The sequence below is a fragment of the Nematolebias whitei genome, chromosome 15 (assembly GCF_014905685.2).
Source record: "Nematolebias whitei isolate Nwh7 chromosome 15, NemWhi1, whole genome shotgun sequence".
In the NCBI taxonomy this organism is placed as follows: Eukaryota; Metazoa; Chordata; class Actinopteri; order Cyprinodontiformes; family Rivulidae; genus Nematolebias; species Nematolebias whitei.
Genome location: NC_056512.1, coordinates 32,977,645 through 32,998,343, shown reverse-complemented (window position 1 = coordinate 32,998,343; position 20,699 = coordinate 32,977,645). Strand labels below are relative to the sequence as shown.

The following is a 20,699-nucleotide window of genomic DNA, read 5'->3' as shown; positions in this document are numbered from 1 at the left end:
CCACTGTAATCTAAAACAAGCAGTATGTCAGGTTAGATTTCATGTTAACCCTTCAAAATACAGCTGGTTGTGCAAAACTGGTTTGGCTTTGGTCTAAAAGATCTTACAGTGCTTCACAGAAGTGCAAATGAGAAGACATTTGATCTAAAGCCCAAGAGGTGATCTGTTTTGATTGTAACAGTTCACACACGTACACTTTCATTCACACTCACGGGCACAGTGCTGAATCATGCCAAAAAGGCTATTTGACCGACGTCAGACGAGGCAGTGGTGACGTCCCATCCGACAGGATTCACACGCTTCCCGCTCTTCAGCACAAAAGGGCAGAACAACAATATTATGGCGTCCACTGAGAGCTTACCCCACCAGTAAAAACATTTCTGTGAGAGTGGGCTCGACCTACCTCTTCTCGTATAAAAACACAAAGCCGAGCGTATACTGACAGCTGCAGCCCGAGTGCCCTGTGGAGAACAGAAGGAGAGCTTTGAAGATCTTGACCTTCTGGAACAATAAAATGCCATCATCAAACACACTCCTGAGACAGGCTGCTGACCCACAGATCCATATGTCTTTAGGAAATTCATATGAAACTGTAGGAGATTAGTGCGTGTTTGATGCTTGCAGAAGCGCAGATAAAGCTGCAGCAGTCCGATGGTTCTGACTGACATCATGTGCCGTGGAGTTTACAGCTGCTGCTTCAGTTCTGATCCTTCAAAATGAATTATGTGGAGCCATATTTTCCACCATGAGAACGTTGTCTCCATCTAACCCAGAAGCCTCTCTGCCATGAGTTACTCATTTATTTGAATTACTTTGGATGTTTCAGTTCTAGAAACCAAGGATATGTGTCATCACATTTCAAAGTCATGGATGTGAATGTATGAGTAAAAAACAAATAATACATTTTTAGTTACGTTTTACACCAGTCAATCTTTATTTGTGATGTCTAAATGAAACCATACAGAATGGAAGGACTCAATTACAATTTCTAAAGTCAACTGAAATGTTATCTTTATTCAGTTTCAAGAAACACAAAGAAGCAACTCGGGCGTATGTATAATGTCTAATGACATAAAACAACAGCAGTCATTCATTTATTTTGTTGTGTTTGTAAATTTAAGAACATTATCATTCAAGTAAATGTGCGGAATGAATAGAATTATCAGCCTGAGCAGACACTTCCGACACATTGACAAGAGCTCAGAACAACTTCTTCATAAAATAAAACAACCAAAGGAGAAGTTTGTCACTTTTATGAAACTTTTTATGCATTGTGTGTTTCCCAACATGTAATTTAGTGATTATTTCATATATTTTTAAGTGGAGAAAGGCTGCAGCTGAAAGTTAAACAATAAAGAAATAAGCTTTTTTAGATGGAGAAAAAGCTTTCATTGTTTTTTCTTCTTTCTCTTCTTCTTGTTATGGTCTATAAGTTAGTTCTGATTTGCATCTACATGTTCCACTGTTTGCTGAAATCTTGCGAGATGGAGTTTCACATGAGTTTTCAAAGTAGCAGTCAGAAGTGGATTTAGTCATTTTTGCATATAGTCTAAAAGAAGACATAACACTGAGATGGGATTAGGACTGTGTTTTATACATGGGATGAATAAAAATTTGATCTCAAATTTAAAATATAAATACATTTTTAATACTAAGATTGGTGAAACAGAATTGATTTCACTTGAAGTTTATCTACAGGCAACTGCTGGTTCTATATTTCTATACATGATGCCCATTTAGCAAAGGACTGATCAGAAGACTCGAACGGAAAAGTGATATCTGAGTGTTCTTCTTTGTGTGGTTTGAGGGTAAAAAGAAACCTCCCCTTTCCTGGAAAAAGTGTTGCTGTTGACTGCCTCTAGAGGTAAGTCATTTGGCCGTGGGGATTCTGGGTTTTTTCTTCATCCACTAACACCTCTTATAGCTCCTGCGTGGCAGGGTGGAGCCAATCACCCTCAGCCGTTTCCTGTCTGCTGATGAGGATCCTCAGTATTTAGGGCTGCCTGAACCAACTAGACTTCGCTGGACCATTGTTCAACCTGGGCCTAGTGAGATCTTGTTTTGTAGCCAAGATTAAACTAACCATTGTTCTCCTTGTGCTTCTCATCCTGTTCCACAGTTCCTTGCTCCCTGGATCCACTTTGTGATCATTCTCTGTCAGACTCCTTGAATCTACCCGAGTCAATTTTCTGAAACTGCCACCTACAACCAACAACCATAAGAACCACTAAACATCACGCCATCCAGCACTGAGGTCCATCCTGCCACTCTCTTCCTCCGTCACCACATACCTTGGTCTGCTCTGCCTGGAATCCCCTGGTCCTTCCTCTCCTGCAAACCTTAGAAACCTTAGACCTGCAAATAATAGAAAGACAACTACTTCCAGTGCTTCTGTTTTACCCACTTTATAAATGGTAAATGGATTGTACTTATACAGCGCTTTTCTATCTTATCAAGATACTCAAAGTAGGGAAGAGGGCTGAGCACTGAGCAGCACTGTTGCTAATGGCTAACCAACTTTTCATCGAAACATCCGCTGTGTGGAAATATTTTACACTCGAAACACCACAAAGCAAGACAGCAACGTGCAATGTCTGCAGAGCCGCTGTCCTGAGAAGAGGAAGCTCTGTCGCGACCTACAATACAACAAACTTAATCAAACATAGCGCCACATTAAATCGCGGTAAAGTTAGTTTTACGTTGGACATTCAAGCTCCGTGGCTTCAGCGATGTGCTCTTCTCGTTCAGTCTGAAGCAGGCAGTCTGATTTCGGTCAGCCGTGTTCAATCTGCCCCGCTCAGTCTGCCCGTCTCAGAGGAGGGCAGACTGAGCGTGGCTGATCAAAATCAGACTGCCTGCTTCAGACTGAACGAGAAGAACACACCGCTGAAGCCACGGAGCTCGAATGTTTACCGAGAAGTTGCTAAACTTCATCGTAATTCATGATCAACCGCTATCAGTTGTAGAAAATAAAGGATTGAGCAACTTGATTGAATACTTTCAGCCAAGATATAGTTTACCCTCCAGGAGATATTTATCAGTACAACAGCAGACAATCATAAAGAAGCATATGAATTGAAAATTACAAGCAAATTATATATATATATATATTAAAAAAACGAAACACAAACATCTACATTATAATGTGATGTAAAATATTAAAAACAGGAACATGTCTGTGTTGGTTTATGCCATGAACTTAGCAGATGTTTGAAGCCATTTAATCACTTGAATAAAAAAAAAAAAACATGTTTTGTGTTGGCAGGATTTAATTCTAACTTTGAAACTTATCCAACATTAATAAAACTTGCCTCAAGTTGCTTTTTTCGACATGCATGCATATATCTGTACAAATTGTACTTGCCTATAGAGAAGAGATTATTACAGCCTCATATAAAATCAATAATGGTGATAATATCAGAACGGTATCTGTATCGGCCGATATCAAGATTTAGGTATCGGGATTGGATCGGAAGTAAAAAAAGAAAAGAAAAGTGGATCAGTGCATCCCTAACTCAAACCACTTTACAACACAATCTGTGCCCTCATTTACCCATTCATACAGCACTCTACCATTTCTATACAAAGAATAAGCAGTGCTTTACCACATTCATACACCGATGGGACACACATCAGAGGCAATGAGGGGTTCAATGTCTTGCCCAAGGACACTTTGGCATATGACAGCTGGTAAGTGCTATAAATAAACACTTACCTTTTTATACCTTGTTCTCTCAAGTCTCAGTTTGAACTCTGGGTATCTTGTTAATTATACAACGTGATATTGGCAGCTTTTCGCAGATGAAAAAGTGACACTCAAAACATTAAAACTAGGCAGACAAACTCTTTTTATGATAAAAGCATATATATTTCTTACACAAGTTCTGGTGCTCATACCTTTTAATGTTCTGTTTCTCTCTCAAGACTGACACACACACAAAAAAAGTCTCTGATCTTACAAAAACCTGCGTTTCCATAACTGGCAAAATCAAAGCAGTGATGCCAGCTGGGTCAACTAGCTCATCAAGCAAAAGGTCCAAAGAACATTTTGCTCCTGTCCACATGTTTAACTTTACAGGCCACTCGAGGAAGTGGTGTTGACAGCCTCGATTTGAGGTCAAGAGGGGCCAAAGGTCAAGCACTTCCTGCTGACATGAAAGCGCATCGAGGCACACCTTGCTCTTGGTATCTGTGGTTGCCCCCCCATGACCATCTGTAGCTACATAGTCCGGGGTCTATCGGACCCAAACAAAAGCCATGTGTTAATTACGTTTGAAGGTGTAATGACTTCAGGGCTGCAGCGGGTTTCAAAGTGAGGGCCGGAGAACAGGTTACGCTTCAGACGCATTACGGTTGTCCTTTTACGAAAGTATCTCCCTAATACATTTCCAGAGATAACCGTCACTGGTTTCGCTGATTGTCTTGTTCAGTTGTGCTTTTATTCAAATTCTTAAATTAGTATTTCTGTGATGCATTGTTGGTACAAAGGAGCCATACACCTGTCCTCCAGATGTGACAGCCTTCACTTCATGGGAAATTCATGTTCTTCTCCTGATGTTTTGTCCTATTTGTCTAAAGCTCACGTGAGGATGTTTACTTTGTCATCCTTTTATGGACATCCAAAATGTACTACTTTTGATAAAACAAGGGTGAACTCTCTATAAAACAACCTGCTTTATTTTCCTATTGTTTTTTTTGTTTGTTTGTTTGTTTTTAGGAAGTCTGATGATGTAATGATCAGAACATGAAAAGCAAAAAATGCTGGTAGCAATCTCCCTATTAGTCATCACAAAAATATGATGTATTCCAGTCAGGACGTTTTTTAGTAAACCTTTGTGAGTTAATCCTGAGTAACACTTTCTTCTTTCCCACAAATGACCACCATCTTCCGGACACAGGAGAAGGGGAAGTGGGCGTTGTACATTCCTAAACAATTCCTAAAGTTTCTTTATTTTGAAAAAATGTTACTAAAACTGAGCGTAGGCGACCTCAAGACAGTGTTTGGAATTTTGTGAGGTGACACATATGGAGCACATGGCATTTAAGGAAAAGTGTTTTTTTTATTATTATTATTTGGGTTTCTGTTTAGATCTAAGCAAGACAGTGCATGTATTTTGTTTGAACCCAGCTGAATACAGTTGATCTTATTTTTGAAAATCCTAAGTTTCCAGTCCCGTGTTGGTCAGAGGAGCGCACACTCCTTGAACCTCGGGACGTCAGCTGGCCGCTCTGTAAGATGTGGAGAGCTGAGTCTGCGCCAGGCCCGCAGGTGAAGACAGACCGCAGTCCTGTGAAGCCGATCCTGTAAAGGGAAGCAAAAGTATCGGAACAGAAGGTGGTTATAAACATCCACCCCACGTTGCAGTTTCCTTGGTTTCTTCCAAAAGCAAACACCTCCATGCTACCTTATAATTTATCACACTTCTCGCTCTGTTGAGGGGAAAGGAAGTGAAGGAAAATGTTTAGTTTGCTAAATGAATAGTTGTTTTTTTTATTTTTTACTTTTCTTTTTGTGTCTTTGAGCTGCTTATTGCGCAGATGCTAATGAGCAATCTAACTACTTCCAAACACGTTGTGCTATTTTAACTGTTTGTTTCAAAACATTCGGCTCATTCAAGAGATGGCTATCATGACTTTTGGAACTTGTAACTATTATAGCTGTGAAAATATATAGCTTTATTTATAAATATTTTCCTAACAGAAATGCACTGAAATATATTCAGTTCTTTAAAAAATACATTGTTTTCTTTAACATTTTTATCACTTCATCATTTTCTGTTCTTTTTCATAGTTTTATCTTTTAGCTATACTGTAATCCTGCTACTTCTGGCGTTTAGCTGATCTTTTGCTACTTAACCTTTTAGTTAGTCTTTTGCTTTTTTTAATCAAGATTTATATCTTTAGTTTTTTGTGTTTATTGCTGTTGTTTTTGTTTTGGTTATCATGTTTGTTATTCTGTTCCTCAGTCTTCTCAGTGTTTTTTTTTTTAAAGACAGCTTGCCACGCCCATCTACACCTGCTCTCTGTTTCCCCTGCCACAGCTGCAGCCACTTCCCTCATTAGCCCCACCCATTTTATCACCTCACTTCTAATTCATCGTCAGATGGGCATCGTTGGTTTCCTTGACACATTTTCCATGTTTTATGTTACACCGTGACAACTTTTATCCTTTATATTTTGTTCTGCTATTTTAACTTTTAGCTAGCCTTTTGTGACTTTGAGCTATTTTTCCCCTATATTAATACATTAGCTAATCTTTTGCCACTTTTAGCTTTTTGCTAGCATTAGCTGCATTAAGCTTTTAGCAAGGTTTTTGCTCTTTTTAGCTTTTAGCTAGTGTTCTACTTCTTTTTGGCCATAACAGCTCAGTTTCAGATTCTTCAGCACTCTGGTAGCTTTTTTCTGAAACAATCAATATGCATTTTCAGAATTTTTTGTTTTGTTTTGTTTTTAACCGATCCTATCTAAACTATTTGTACCCCAAAAAGACTAAAGTTATTTTTTTACTTTTTGTTTTTTTTTAACAAAGTGTTTAAAGCAGAAATAATGATTTTAGATCCTTGGGAAAACCTTCCCGGGCCTGGAAGAGCCTGTGGAAAGTAATCAAGTAGCGAAGTGATGTCATACTGATGAGAGACAGCCTGTCAGGCAGCTGGCGTTGACGGGTGCTCGCTGGCATCGGCTTCAGCTCACTGTACAACAAAATGTGACTTCAAAGTAGTCCAGGACAAGAAGCTGGCACTGATGGTTGTCGTCTTTAATTACAGTTGCTTCATCATCTTGGTGAAATGAGAAAATTGAGAAAAACAAATGGTTGCTTGGTGTTAAGAGAGAAAGACAAAAAAAAAAAAATTACACTTGCTTATAATTTTATTTATTTTGTTTGTTTTGTTACATTTTTTTTGGTATTTTTTGTTTGGAAGACATTTCCTTTTAGTTTTGTCTTAGTTCCTGTTTTTTCCTTATATTTTAGATTTAATTTCAACACATTAGTATTATGCTGCATGCTACCAAGTCTCCCTGCTTATTACTTGAACTTTGCACAGAACAGAAATTACAAACATCTCATAAGAAAATAATAGCATTTTTTTTTTAAGTTTGTCTCTTTAAAAGGGCTTTAAGTACAGTTCCCACGAGTGAATAATGAGCATGTTTTACAGCAGGGTGTGTGCTTCAAAGAGTGTTCCCATAGAGAATGGCAGGTTAAAGGACAGAAAGTGAGTAATGCGTCGTGGTTCTGCTGTCATGACCTGTAATAAGGCCTTCTCCGCATCCTTTGGCATACCTGTGGCATAAATAAACATTTCTGAGACTGAAGGAGCCTGATTCTCCTTCTGTCTCGCTGGAGATGAGATTAGTCGCGTGGGCAGGAGGCCTGCCGCCTCTCTGATGATAATAATAGCGCGTTTTGAAAGGTAATTGGTCTCCTTTCCTGCTTTTTCCTCCTCATTACCTGATTGTGGGCATTGTAAAAGGTGAATCAGCCACCAGGCATGAACAGAAAACGTCTGGAGGACGGCTGAGCGCATTCACGCACCAGTACCTCCAACACAGCCGGGTCCACCTCAGTCATGCACCAACACATTCCTCCACACATGCAAGCAAACATGCAAAGCACGCAGGTACCCTGACAGACACACACATCTGTTTTGCTCAGAGTACATGACGTGACAGAGATGTTTACAGGCAGCAGCATTTACTTTGTGACCATCAACAACAAACAGCTGAGAAGTCGATTGAACCATTAGCGACAAAGAGACCCCAAACTCGAGCGGTCCTATCTTAAAAGAGCTCATTTTTATCAAACGGGGCATCATCTGCAACCAATAGACGTCCTCCTCTTACGAAATAAGAGCCTGCTCGACAGATGTCTCCTTCTGCCTCTCTTGCTCTCTCTGACTCCCCGTTTACGTCCAAGTCTTAGATGGCACCTCTTGACTTCAGTCAGGATCAAGGTTGTTTACCGATTCTCTGGGAAATATCAGGAACATGTGTTGAGGGCACATGAAAGGAGTTCCACGGTGCGTTAACACCCAGAAAGCCTTGATACAAGTTTGTTTTGGGGTTTTCAACAAAGGGCTAAGACATAAAATTAAGGGGACCTGCTTCCGAAGGTTTTCCACAAAGTGACACAGAGCAGAAGTTGCAGCTTTAAATCTTTCCACAGGGGCAAATAACCTCAAGCGCCAAAACCCTCAGACACAATAATCATATTAAGTGAAATCCCTCGTTGAAAAGCACAATTTTTTAATCTGGAAAGAGAAAAATAAAATAAAACAGAAACACAACATATACATATTAATGGCCTAGCATTCTTAGAAGGAATCACCTTTCATTCTTCTGAAGAAGGGAAAATGTTAAATTTAATTATATTGTATGATTTGCTAGTGCTTGAAGTATGTATAAAGGATGTCCCTCAGCAACTACCACTCCAAGTTTTGGCTCAGTATCTGTAAAATTGACCGTTAGATCCATTTTTGTGTTGAACAATGTTTTAGCTATCGTGGCCAATCTTGACTTGGGGCAACTCCATCGGTTGAACGGTTGAAGACGCACAGACAACGATTGATTTCTGAGAGTTTCACTAAAATCTTTCCTGTGGTTCGTGAGATATTTTGCTAACAGACTGACAGAGGTGACGCCCACAGTTAATGCCAACTTTTTAAGCAAAAATATGTGTTGAACATGAAGTATGGTTTGGGAATAATGCTTAGCCACTGCCACAGCAAATTTGAGCTCTCTGGCTGTACAACTGGCAGAGTTTCAGCCATTTCTGTGATTCTCATGATGTGGCAGCCATCTTGAAATGGATTTACTTTTGAAAGTTAATCAGTTTTAGAGGTATACCCACTGATTACATTCTGATGGCATCATCAAAATCTGTCCATGAGGTATTTTGTCGTTACCGACAAATACAGGCATAAAAGAAATGATCTCCCCTCACCTTCTGCAGGTGGCCATAAACATCTGAAGCTTTCAACCAGTTTAAACTAATTCATCACACCTGACATGTTCAGGTTCCCCATGTTTAACCTGGATCTGAACAGAGTTCCACAGTTAAACACTGTGCAGGGTTATACTACTAAATCTGGGGCTTTGCTATTGTGACCTTTGTGAGATTTAGTTCTGCAGTCGAGTCCCACAATCCTCATACTTGTCATCACGTGTTTCACGCTTCTGCCGCGCGCTTTCCGCTCACCGTGCGGGGAAAGAGTGGCAATTTGAAGGAATTTTAAGAAACTCTTGTATGAATTATAAAAGTTTTATAGCTGGCGATCTCTCCCTTTGTTCTCCCAACGAGGACCTCCACCTGTTTCTGATGATGTGAGCCAGAGCTTGTCCCTTTCAAGAGGCTGATCCCTCCTGATCTCTTTGATGTAACCTGACCTATCAGGTCCAACTAGCGGGATTTGGTGATCATGGATAGACCCGCAACAACAGCCTGTGAAAATCAGAGCTAGCAGGCAAAGATTGAGGGGGGATGGACGACAGGGATGTGCGACTGGGAGCTGCGATGTGTCTGAACGCCATGCAGGCAGCGGTCACATGATCAATGCTGCCAGCCCAGACTTAAGCAGTAAAACCTGTGGATCTGTGAGGGCACATGCAACTGATCGGAGATGAAAGACAAGCTTTGACTTTCACAGGAGGCCTGGGATTGGGGGGGCTGCGAGGGGGCACTTCTGAGGGACTGCCATCAGAACAGCTGGGTCATTTTCAAATGACCCAATTCTCAGATTAATCCACTCAGACGTGCATGGTTAAATGTGTGTCTGTGCACACCAAAGAGGATGGGAAGTAAAGAAAAGGTGGCGGAAAAACAAAAAGGCCAGAAAAGTTTGGGGTTCAAACGAGGTGCACAGAGAAAAGCAAAACATCCCGTCGTGTATGCTCATAACCCTCATCTTAAACATTGTTTTAAAACTTAAAACAGTAATAATCTTGAACTTTGTTCCTCTGTTATAATTCAGTGATGATCGTCTAAAAAAAATCCAAGGTCTAGAATATATCAGAGTTTCTTTATTTGTCGTTCGCACCACATGAACGAGATTATGTTCACAGGGTCCCAGTTACATCCAACAATAAGATGTGAAAGAAAAACAGTAATAACATCTAAGATATGAACTAATAAAAACATCAACTAAAAATACGCTAAGCACTAGTAGCATAAAAACATTACGCCGAACAGCAGCACGAACATGAGTCTGTGTGAGCAGATGAGCACGAATGAAAACACCAACATGAAACGGATCAGCAGCAACATGAAACAGATCAGCAGCAACATGAAACAGATCAGCAGCAACATGAAACAGATCAGCAGCAACATGATGAGATTTTTCACTGATCATTCTGGTTAGAGATTCACGAGTCTAACAGCCTCAGGGTAGAAGCTGTTCCTCAGTCTAGTGGATCTACATTTAATGCTCCTTAACCTCCTTCCTGAGGGGAGTGGGGCAAAATGTGTGTGTGCTGGGTGAGTGGGGTACTTCGTGATGCAGGTGGCCCTCTTCCTGCATCTGGAGGTGTAGATGTCTGTGATGGTGGGGAGACTGATTCCAACAGTCTTCTGTGCAGCCTTCACCACTTTCTGCAAAGCTTTTCTTTCTGCAGATGTGCAGCCTCCATGCCACACGTTGATGCTGGAGCACAGGATGCTCTCCACAACTGTTGAAGGAGGTGAGGACTGTGCATAAATATAAATGTATTTATAAATGTCATATAAATGTCAGTTCATATGGAATTGACATATTCATATGGAACATATAATTATATGTTAATATAATTATATATATATATATATATACATATATATCCATATGGAACTGACATTCATATGGAACATATATGGACATATAAATGTCAATTCTCAGTTAGTGACAGCCACACCAGTTTTCATCACGCACCATATTGATTTACCAGGCCTGTACCTTTATGTTGACTGGTGCCAGTACTCTGCAGAGAGAAACCACAACCAGAAGTGGAAATTACCGTAAATGCTGTAAAGGCTGCGCCACCAGAGATTAATTACCATAAATGTGGGGAAACGTAGCTCAGTCTACAACAAATCACCATAAATGTAGAGAAAGTCGTGACATTGAAAATGAAGTAAATTAATACAGAAATAACTTTTCCTCTTAAACTAAATTACCATAAATGTGGGGAAAGTTGTGCCACGTCAAATGAACAACTGTAAATGTTAGGAAAGCTGTGGCGCCTAAATTGAATTAACGTAAAATGACTAAAACGATGAATGTAAATACATGTAAACGCGTGCAAATAAAGAAAAAAATATAATGATTTTACTCAAATTTAACTATAAATATGGATCCAGATCCCATTCTGCCATTTGGGGACTCCGCTAAAGATTTACAGTAGATCTATTGATGTATATCTGCCGCTCCTTTTGGGGAGATTGTTTCACTGCCCGGGCATCTCTTCCTGGTAGTGAGCGTGTCAGAGGCCAGCATCCATCTGCGAGTGATTTACAGGTTCCATTGTTGAAGATGATGTGTGATAAAACAGAGAGGTACGGGTCAAAGTGACTATAGACTCAATATGTGACAGAGCCTCTTTTCCCGGGCTTGTACCACATGTTTTAATCTCTGCAAGCATGTGTTTGAAGTTCACAGCCAACACCATCCGTCCTGCTGGGGGACTTTATATCCATCTTACCTGCCCTTTGTGAGAAGACATGCAGAGGTTTTTAACAAATTATAGCCAGGCTCATCCCAAAAATTCAAACTTGACCACGTTTTATATGAAAATCTCTGCAGCCGTAAAGAGTGAACAAGAACCTGCATAGAAAATCCTATCTGTGCAAAATCTGATTTGATTAAGACGAACATGAAGAAGCTAAAGCTGCACGACTGCATGAACTCAGACACCTGCAGTTTTTGTATAAATGCAATATGTTGCTTGATCCTGAAACTGCAGCTGTTGAACATGCAGTGAGTGAAATCCACTGAAACTGGTGTAAAGGAAGAAATGTGTCCAACAGAGTTTATTATCAATCACCTTTTCTCGTGAAGCGCTGGACAAATTATTCGAACTGATCATCACCTTTAAATAATCACTTTTCACCCTTTGAGCTGCTTTTACTTAACCTGAATGGTTAATTCAAGAGAAGCTTGGCTCAACGGTTTCGCAGCCTTCCCATCAGGATGCTCTGCTCCACTTCAGATGTACAGGAGAGCATGTTGGGAAAGGCTGAAACAAGAGGGAGGAGGCAAAAAGGGGTGAAAGAGTGATGTCTGCTTTGATCTCTGGAGGCCCTGTCTGGATTAAAAGAAGAAGAAGTGTCCTTTTCTCTTAACCTTAAGAAAATGTGAACAACTCAGGAATCCCTCTGAATAATAACAAGAATCGTTTAAAAAGGAAGAGTCCAGATATTTTCCCTACAAATATAAGTGATTTTCCTCCCGTTGCTTTTCTCGTCTGAGTCTTATCCAAGATGCACATTCTCACTTCATAAATCTGTGGTGGGAAATTTGTGGTGGGATGGGAAATGGACATTTCAAGGCCAGTAAAAAAAAATAAAAAAACACCACATCAAATAAAACATTGTGGATCAAAAAAACCAACGCATGAACTTTTTTTTTTTTTTGGGGGGGGGGGGGGGGGGGTCTTCCACAAAAAAAAAAAAAATATTAAAAAGGGCGTTTGTGTGTGTGTGTGTGTGTGTGTGTGTGTGTGTGTGTGTGTGTAGGGGGGTAGTAGTAGTAGTAGTAGTCTGCCACGCTTGATCATGCCCTGAGTCCTGCCCCGCGCCGTGTGATTGGCTGGACCGACGCACATGGGGGGAAAGTTTGAATAAAATACCAGAGCATGGCACAGTGTTGTCGTTCAAGCTCGTGCGCTTGTCCCGCAAGCACTTCGGTCTGTCTCAACCAGAGAAGAGCAGAGAGTTCAGTCTTTGAAGCAGATTTAGACACTTCCATCGGATAATTCTGCTCGACCAAAGGGAACTTGTTTTTAGTTGGAGTCTTGCAGGCGCGGACAAGTGTCGCGGCGTCTCCAAAACTCGTGCGCAGTTGCTGTTTGCGTCTTTCCTCCCGACATTTGCCCCTCAATCACTCAGAGGAAGATCTAAAGATCTGAGATGAAGGCGCTCAGGATGGTTCTATCAGTGCTGCTGCTGGTTCTGGTGCAGTCCGGCGCGTTTTACGCACGGAGGTTCCGGGGCGGCCGCAACCCGCAGCAGCAGCGGCGCGCGCCGCCTCCTCCCACGCACCGGGCGGACCGCGGGGACACCACGGAGAGCTTCCCGCTGGACTTCACCGCAGTGGAGGACAACATGGACAACTTCATGACGCAGGTGAAGAACCTGGCGCAGTCCCTGTACCCGTGCTCCGCGCAGAAGCTCGACCACGACATGAAGCTGAACTTTTTGCTGAACACGTCGGTCACCTGCAACGACGGGAGTCCTGCTGGGTATGTACCAACTCATAGGGGGAAAAAAACATAAAAATATCAGAGGGATCAATTTTTAATCAATTTTTATTTCTATAAACATGACTGGATGAGAGCGCGCTCACCTGGAGCTCTTCGTTGGCTTTTTCCCCCCCTTTAAATAAAAGTCTAATTTTGAGTTGAGTTACTTATTTTAAAAGTGATCAGTAACATTTGAAAAGAGGGAGAACGCGTGAGAAAACAAAAGCAACGACGGCCTCTGTCAGGACAGGAGCATGCGGACACTGGACAGCTGCTTTGCGTCAGCGGAGCGTGAAATTTGCGGAGAGCCGCGCGGTCCACGCTCCATTTCCTCTGCTTCAAACTAGAATGCACGGTCTGCTCCGCACAAACTTTGGACTGGAGCTTCTCAACACCCCCCCCCCCCCCCCGTGCCCATCTCTTTCTGTCTGATCCTTGATCTGTTTTAAGTTGGCATGTTTCAGGAGGTTTTCATATTAACAGCAAACAGCTGGAGCCTCTTCAACTCAGTGATGCAGAAACAAACTTTGTGTTTAAATAAAAAAAAAAAAACTAAAAAAAAAACTTAAAATAAATGTGAGTTTCTGAGAAAAATATCCCATACGAGCAATTAACTTCACACAATTTGTGCACTATTTAATTATTTTAAACACCACAGTCTGATCCAAGCAATAGTCCCATTTGAATGAGGATATTATTTCATATGTGTCAGATGTGTCACATGTTGTCTTGTTCCTGTGCAGGAGAACCTTTTGCTCTTGGCTCACCCTGACTGACTGAAGTGATGCTTGATGCTCACATCTCTTTATGGATGTAGAATCAACCCCCCTGACACATCTGGCTGCTGTGAAGCTTTTAGCTCTTTACAGACAGGATTGGCAGGTGGCCTTTTTGTATTCACGGTGGCTGCCATCAGTTAGGATGCTAATCCAAATAACAGCATTATCCAGAGAGCTACTTATCACCTCAAACATAAAACCTGAACTGACTGAACAGGAGCCTCTCCGTCTTGCGCTTCAACAAATGTGTTTGTTGCTTAAATGGCGCTGAAGGACATCCAGCCTGCATCACTGAGCGTAACTCCCAGAAATAATCATATAAAACACAAAAGCAGAGCCAAAGTGTGATTCAGTGTCTGAGCTGAGCGGCTCAGCCAAGTGTCTTTAAACGCAGCAAAATGTGTTTGGCAGCCTTTTGAGTTGAGTCATTCCATCAAGTCAAACACTCACTGCAGAAAAATGTAAATGCACCAAATAAAAATTATATAGAAGCTAAACACACACACACACACACACACCTTTATGCAACAAGTAATTATATCAGCATGTGAGATTCAGATTGCCCTCTTCTGGACTGAAAACAAACAGCACATGTCCTTTGATCCTACTTGAATCAACTTATTTTCAGGCTGCATCTCAACATCTGCACAGATGTTAATGACGGCGCATTCTTATTGTGCGCGTTGCTGATGTCAGGGATTCCCTTCGCAGAGTTTATGAGAGCGCATCGCACAAGTGTTCATGCTGTGAAACTATAGATCATGATCGGATAGTAACTTTCATATTTGCTCCTGCAGGTATTACCTGAAAGAGTCTCGGGGCAGCAGAAGGTGGTTGATATTCCTTGAAGGTTGGTCTACTTTTCTTTTTCTTTTCATCCTGCAATTGAGGAATTTTTGCTCGTTGTGGGAGACGAATAGATTCCCATAGAATGCGAACGTTGTGTGTTTGTTCGCCTCTGCAGGCGGCTGGTACTGCTTCAACAAGGAGAACTGCGACAGCCGCTACGAGACCATGAGGAGGCTGATGAGCTCCTCCAAGTGGCCCCAGACTAAAAGAGGTCAGCCATGTTTGTGCACGTCCACAACCCACCCCTCCCTCACCTGTAGCCCCGTCACAACAGCCTCGCAGACTTGAATGCAATTTAATTAAAAGAGATCAGATGGATGCGTGCTCATTTGTGGTGTTATTAAGACCTGCACCCAGTCATAACCTCACTGCCGAATATTTAACTGGCGCCCGCTGCTAAAGCAGCAGAGATGGCTCCGTCTGTCACTGCGCTGTAATAACTATAATCCGTCTGGTAATGATGATAAATAAGAGGAGGATGTGTTTGAGGGGAGCCAGCATGGCTAATGATACACGGTGATGTGTCTCTGCAGGCACGGGGATCCTGTCTCCGCTGCCTGAGGAAAACCCTCACTGGTGGAATGCAAACATGGTGTAAGTACTCGTGTTCGTGCGCTCGGTTGATGGTTGGAATCCCTGCGAGGAGCTTGAACTTGATGCTGTTTGTGCAGGTTCCTCCCCTACTGCTCCAGCGATGTGTGGAGCGGCACCGCGGCCAAAACAGAGCAGAGTAAGAAACTGCAAAAAAAAATGCTCATGATGATCAGGGGCTTGTGTTCCAAAGATGAACTCTGTTGACGTCGTGTTGCAGGTGGTTACGCCTTCATGGGCTCACTGATCATTCAGGAGGTTGTGAAAGATCTGCTGAGCAAAGGGCTGGACACCGCCAGGGTCCTCCTGTTGGCAGGAAGCAGGTTTGTTTCGTGCGATCGGCTTTTAAAGTCGTCAAAGTTCATGCTCACTCATCCACGCGTCAAATCCAATTCCTCTAACTTTGTGCACCTGTTTCTGTCGGCAGTGCGGGCGGCACTGGCGTTCTTCTGAACGTGGACCGTGTGTCCGAGCTGCTGGAGGAGCTGGGCCACGGCGCCGTGCACGTGCGAGGCCTCTCCGACTCCGGCTGGTTCCTGGACAACAAGCAGTACCACTGCGCCGACTGCGTGGACACGGCCAGCTGCACCCCCACGGAGACGATCAAAAGAGGAATCAAGTACGGGAGAAACATAATCATTCATTAAAAGCCTTGAAAGTCTCTCCTCCCTGCCGGAGTTTTAGACTAAGATCGTGTTATGTTAAGAAATGGAATGCAGCCGTTTTGATCAAAGCTTTAAAATGCAATTTAGCAAGTTGTCACACCCAGAGTCTGTGCTGTGCTGTGAATGGCTCTCAGCTACGAACACATGACATTTTAGCTCAATAGCTGTTCAGTAGTCTGAGTTATATTCATTTATGTGTTAGTCACGTTTGAATAACTGGGATGACCATCGTGAATTGGACTGACTCCAAAAGTTAAACAGCTGTAGATGCATATACAATGATTACTTTCTGAAAGTTTCATTCAAATTTGTCCAGTGGTTCAAAAGTTATTTTGCTAACGGCCAAACACAGTTAACTCCAGCAGTTAATGCTAAAGTTTTTAATCAAAGATCACCTGCAATAAGTATCAGTTGGAGTATTTGTTTAAATTACTCTCAGCTATAACCTCGCTAAATTTTAGCTCAATATCTGTTCAGTAATCTGAGCTATGTTCATTTTTGTGTTGGTCACATTTGAATAACTGGGATGACCATCGTGAATTGGACTGACTCCAAAAGTTAAACAACTGTAGTTGCATATATAATGATTACTTTCTGCAAGTTTCATTCAAATTTGTCCAGTGGTTCACAAGTTATTTTGCTAACGGACAAACACAGTTAACCCAAGCAGTTAATGCTAAAGTTTTATTAAAAATCACTTGCAATAAGTAGCAGCTGGAGTATTTGCTTTAAATTCCATCAGCTATAACCTCGCTAAATTTTAGCTCGACATTGTTAACATGGACTGTCTTAAATTCATTTAAGTGCTTTTTAAGTTCATTTGGCTGCGGCAACCATCTTGAATCGGGTTGAATTCAAAAGCTAATCAGATACAGACATACATCCAATAATTACGTTTGGCAAGTTTCATTTAAATTGTGGTGCCGGTACGGGAGATATTTTGCTAACAGACATGGGCAAAAGCATTCATTTTTCTTTTCTTGCCATTTTGATCAGATACTGGGGAGGTGTGGTGCCAGAGAGGTGCAAACAAACCCACGACGGGGAGGAGTGGAACTGCTTCTTTGGATATCGAGTTTTCCCATCTATTAAAAGTGAGTTTAGGATCATCTTTGCACACATTTATATCCTCTGAGCCACATTGTATGTAATTACTCTTTTGTCCCCGGGCAGGCCCGGTGTTTGTGGTTCAGTGGCTGTTTGATGAGGCCCAGCTGACGGTGGACAACATCCAGCTGACGGGTCAGCCTGTGCAGGAAGGCCAGTGGCGTTACATCCAGAATCTGAGCATTGAGCTGAGGAACACACTCAAAGATGTCCCGTAAGGCTGCGTCGCTGCTATTTCAAGAAAAAAAAAAAAAAAGAAAGCTGGAATATCTTCAGTAATTCACTTAATTTTTTTTTTTAAATCTTCAGTGCCATGTTTGCTCCAGCTTGTCTCTCACATGAAGTCATCACCAGAAGGTAAGTCTAGTGTCACGTTTTAAGCTCCCTGACAAGTTCACATTTCCACTCCTGAGCTGACAGCGCCCTCTTGTGTTGGGTTCCAGCTACTGGATCGATGTGCAGGTGAAAGGCACCTCTCTGCCCCGAGCTCTGCACTGCTGGGACCGCAGCCTCCACGACAGCAGGAACAACAAGGCGCCGCCCAGGGCCTGCCCCGTGCACCTGATCGACAACTGTCCCTGGCCTCACTGCAACCCCACCTGCCCCACCATCCGAGACCAGTTCACAGGGCAGGAGATGAACGTCATCCAGTTCCTCATGCACATGGGCTTCGACGTGCAGAAGATGGCCCAGCAGCAGGGCATGGACCCGAGCAAGCTACTGGGCATGCTCAGCAGCGGCAGCTAAAGCGGGCACGCATTAACACGCTAAGCTAAACAGAGCTGGATACTGGGCCAGTCTCCCATAACCAATACCTCCATCTCACTTCACATCCACTCCTACCTGTTGCCTGTTCACCTTTGACCTCTGTCAGCCCACGTTTCAGTTTGATCCCCCAATAGCTGCACGACAAGGCACTATTTTCTGCTACTCCTTGGAAAATCTTTTGTTTTGTAAAAGAAAACTACAACGAATGTATTCCAGTTTTAAGGATGCTAATTGATATTTTCCTCTGTGTTTATTTCATCCTAAATCCTGAAATAAGATTTAGTTCATGCAGAATCGATAACAAAACCATATTTTTTCAGGACTTTAAGGGTTTAAATAAAATAAAGGACATAAAGTGACGCAGTTAGCAGAAACAGGGTAAAGTGATGAAGAAAGCACTCAAGAGGAACTTTTTATAGCTCTGAAACGAACGCAAAGGCAGAACTACTTCTTACCTTTCAAAACGAATCTAAAATAATAAAATATATATGTAAGTAGATAACTTTAAGTTATTATATTTAAGAAATAATAATAAAAAAAAAAAAACAATCCAACTGAGATATATCTACTTCAGGTGGCTCCAAATGTATCATAAAATCAGTTTTTGTCTGAAATGGTGCTAAAGTGGGCCTGAAGACACATCATCATCATCACCATATAGTGCCATTACAGCTAGTCTTTACCTCAAACATTCATATTGGATAATCAATTTAATATTCAATATCCAGTCTTTGGTCTTTACCTCTTTCTCGTGGACGATATTGTCATTAGAGGAACGTTCGAACCTGATTGGAGGATCCACGTCTGTCAGGTCCCCTCAGCAATTCGGTCCTCAGATTCAGCGCACACTGAACATTTAAAGGGAGACAAATATTGTGTATTTGTATTTCTTTTTTTGAGTACTTGTATAGTGTTTTTTTTTTTTAAGTGTTCATCGTTGTAACTCCCTTCTTATATTTCATTATAGAGATCACACATTAATATAAAGACAATGTTGTATGTAATAACTTTTTAAATCATGTTTGTAAAGGAACTTCCATATTTTGCATCACGCCAAGAAAAAAAAAAGAAAAAAAAAAAAAAGAAGAAGTATTACTAAATGTAATTTTATTCTGTAACATATTTTTTTAAGTGAGAAAAATATTAACTCAAGCTACATTGGTAATTTTACATATTTATTTTGTTATGTAAATCATATTTATAAGTGCTATTTTCTTCGCAGAGAAGTGATTCTTTGTAAATTGTAAATACGTTGCTGTTTTTTTTTTTGTGTGTCGACTGCATGTCTTTGTATCACACCTGAAAGGAAAAAGATGTATTACATATACTACAAGTTACTTATTTCCAACCAGTCTCCTCGTTATTTATTATAATATTCAAAAGAAACGGTGGTTACAATGGTGCTAGAAAAGTCCTTTATATCATTTTGAAATGACAAGACATGAAGAATTAAACTAAAAAAAAAACACAAAAGATGTGAAAACTAAAAGGATTCTACAAGTGGTTCATCAAAAAGTTCCAAAAATCTATTGATTAGATATTTAAGTATATGTAAATTAATATTAAATAAAAGAAGAGATAAATAAATAAAACTGAAAATGGACATTTCGATGCAAGTCGGCAACCTAAAATGTCAAGAAATACTATAAATTTCCTGAATACAGAAAGAGATTAAATCTTAAACCGAGGAGAAACCAGTTTTGCCCGGACAAAAGTCACTCAGTTATCCATCGTGAAGACTTTGATGCAAACTTTGATTCCAACCTTGGTTTTGTTGTGGCTTCGTCTGGTGCAGGCTGTGTTTACTGTAACAGAAATACACGCCGCAGTTTGACCTTCATTCAAAAACTTTCCTACAAAAAATTTACATCGGACTTTCCAAAAACACGCAGCAGTGGACGAAAAAGAACCGTCTTTGTTGAAGATTTATAAATTAAAATCACGCATATTTGACATCAACACAGTGCTTCTACCTCCCTGTCACATGTTGGGGCTAAATTTGCCATTGCTTGTGTATAATCATCCCTCTCAAGTCATGTGTAATTCATGCCTCTAATGGAAGTTATAACATCCCTCCCTGTCATTACACACTGTGTAAATGCCAGTTTCTTACAGAGGGAACTCTGAGTCAGCCTCTCTAGAAATACGACTCCCATCCTGCCGGCCACATGCAGCCTCCCACCCGTCTGTGGAATATAGACCCCCTATTTATAGAGCTGGCAAGACCTGCAACCCCGGGCTCGTCACAAACTTTCATTTAAACAGCCACCAGTAGAAATCCACCGAGCGCACAGTGACACACACACCAACACAGGAGGGACAGGATGTGCTCGCTAACGTCAAGAAAAGTGGAAAGCCCAATCTGAAAGGCAAAAGGAGGCAGAAGCAGCAAGACGAAGAGCAAGGCTGAACCCAAACGGGCATTTAAGGGTCTGCAGGATAAGAAACTTTTCCACCTGTCGGTACTGAGAGCTATTGTTGGAACGCTGATGTTTGGATCAAACAGCTA

At 41.4% G+C, this 20,699-nt stretch overlaps 2 protein-coding genes across 2 annotated transcripts in view; one reads left to right on the top strand and one right to left on the bottom strand.

Annotated features, from left to right (window-relative positions):
• Window positions 1-20,699, bottom strand: part of cant1a (calcium activated nucleotidase 1a) — an 865,245-nt gene that overhangs the window by 78,292 nt on the left and 766,254 nt on the right. The gene's annotated exons all lie outside the window — the stretch shown is intronic.
• Window positions 13,098-19,621, top strand: notum1a (notum, palmitoleoyl-protein carboxylesterase a). Its single transcript, XM_037689000.1, is given in 10 exon segments — window positions 13,098-13,431; window positions 15,008-15,060; window positions 15,175-15,270; window positions 15,593-15,653; window positions 15,731-15,973; window positions 16,078-16,269; window positions 17,312-17,409; window positions 17,489-17,636; window positions 17,732-17,779; window positions 17,866-19,621. Coding segments are annotated over 10 exon segments (1,575 nt in total). The 5' UTR covers window positions 13,098-13,099; the 3' UTR covers window positions 18,170-19,621.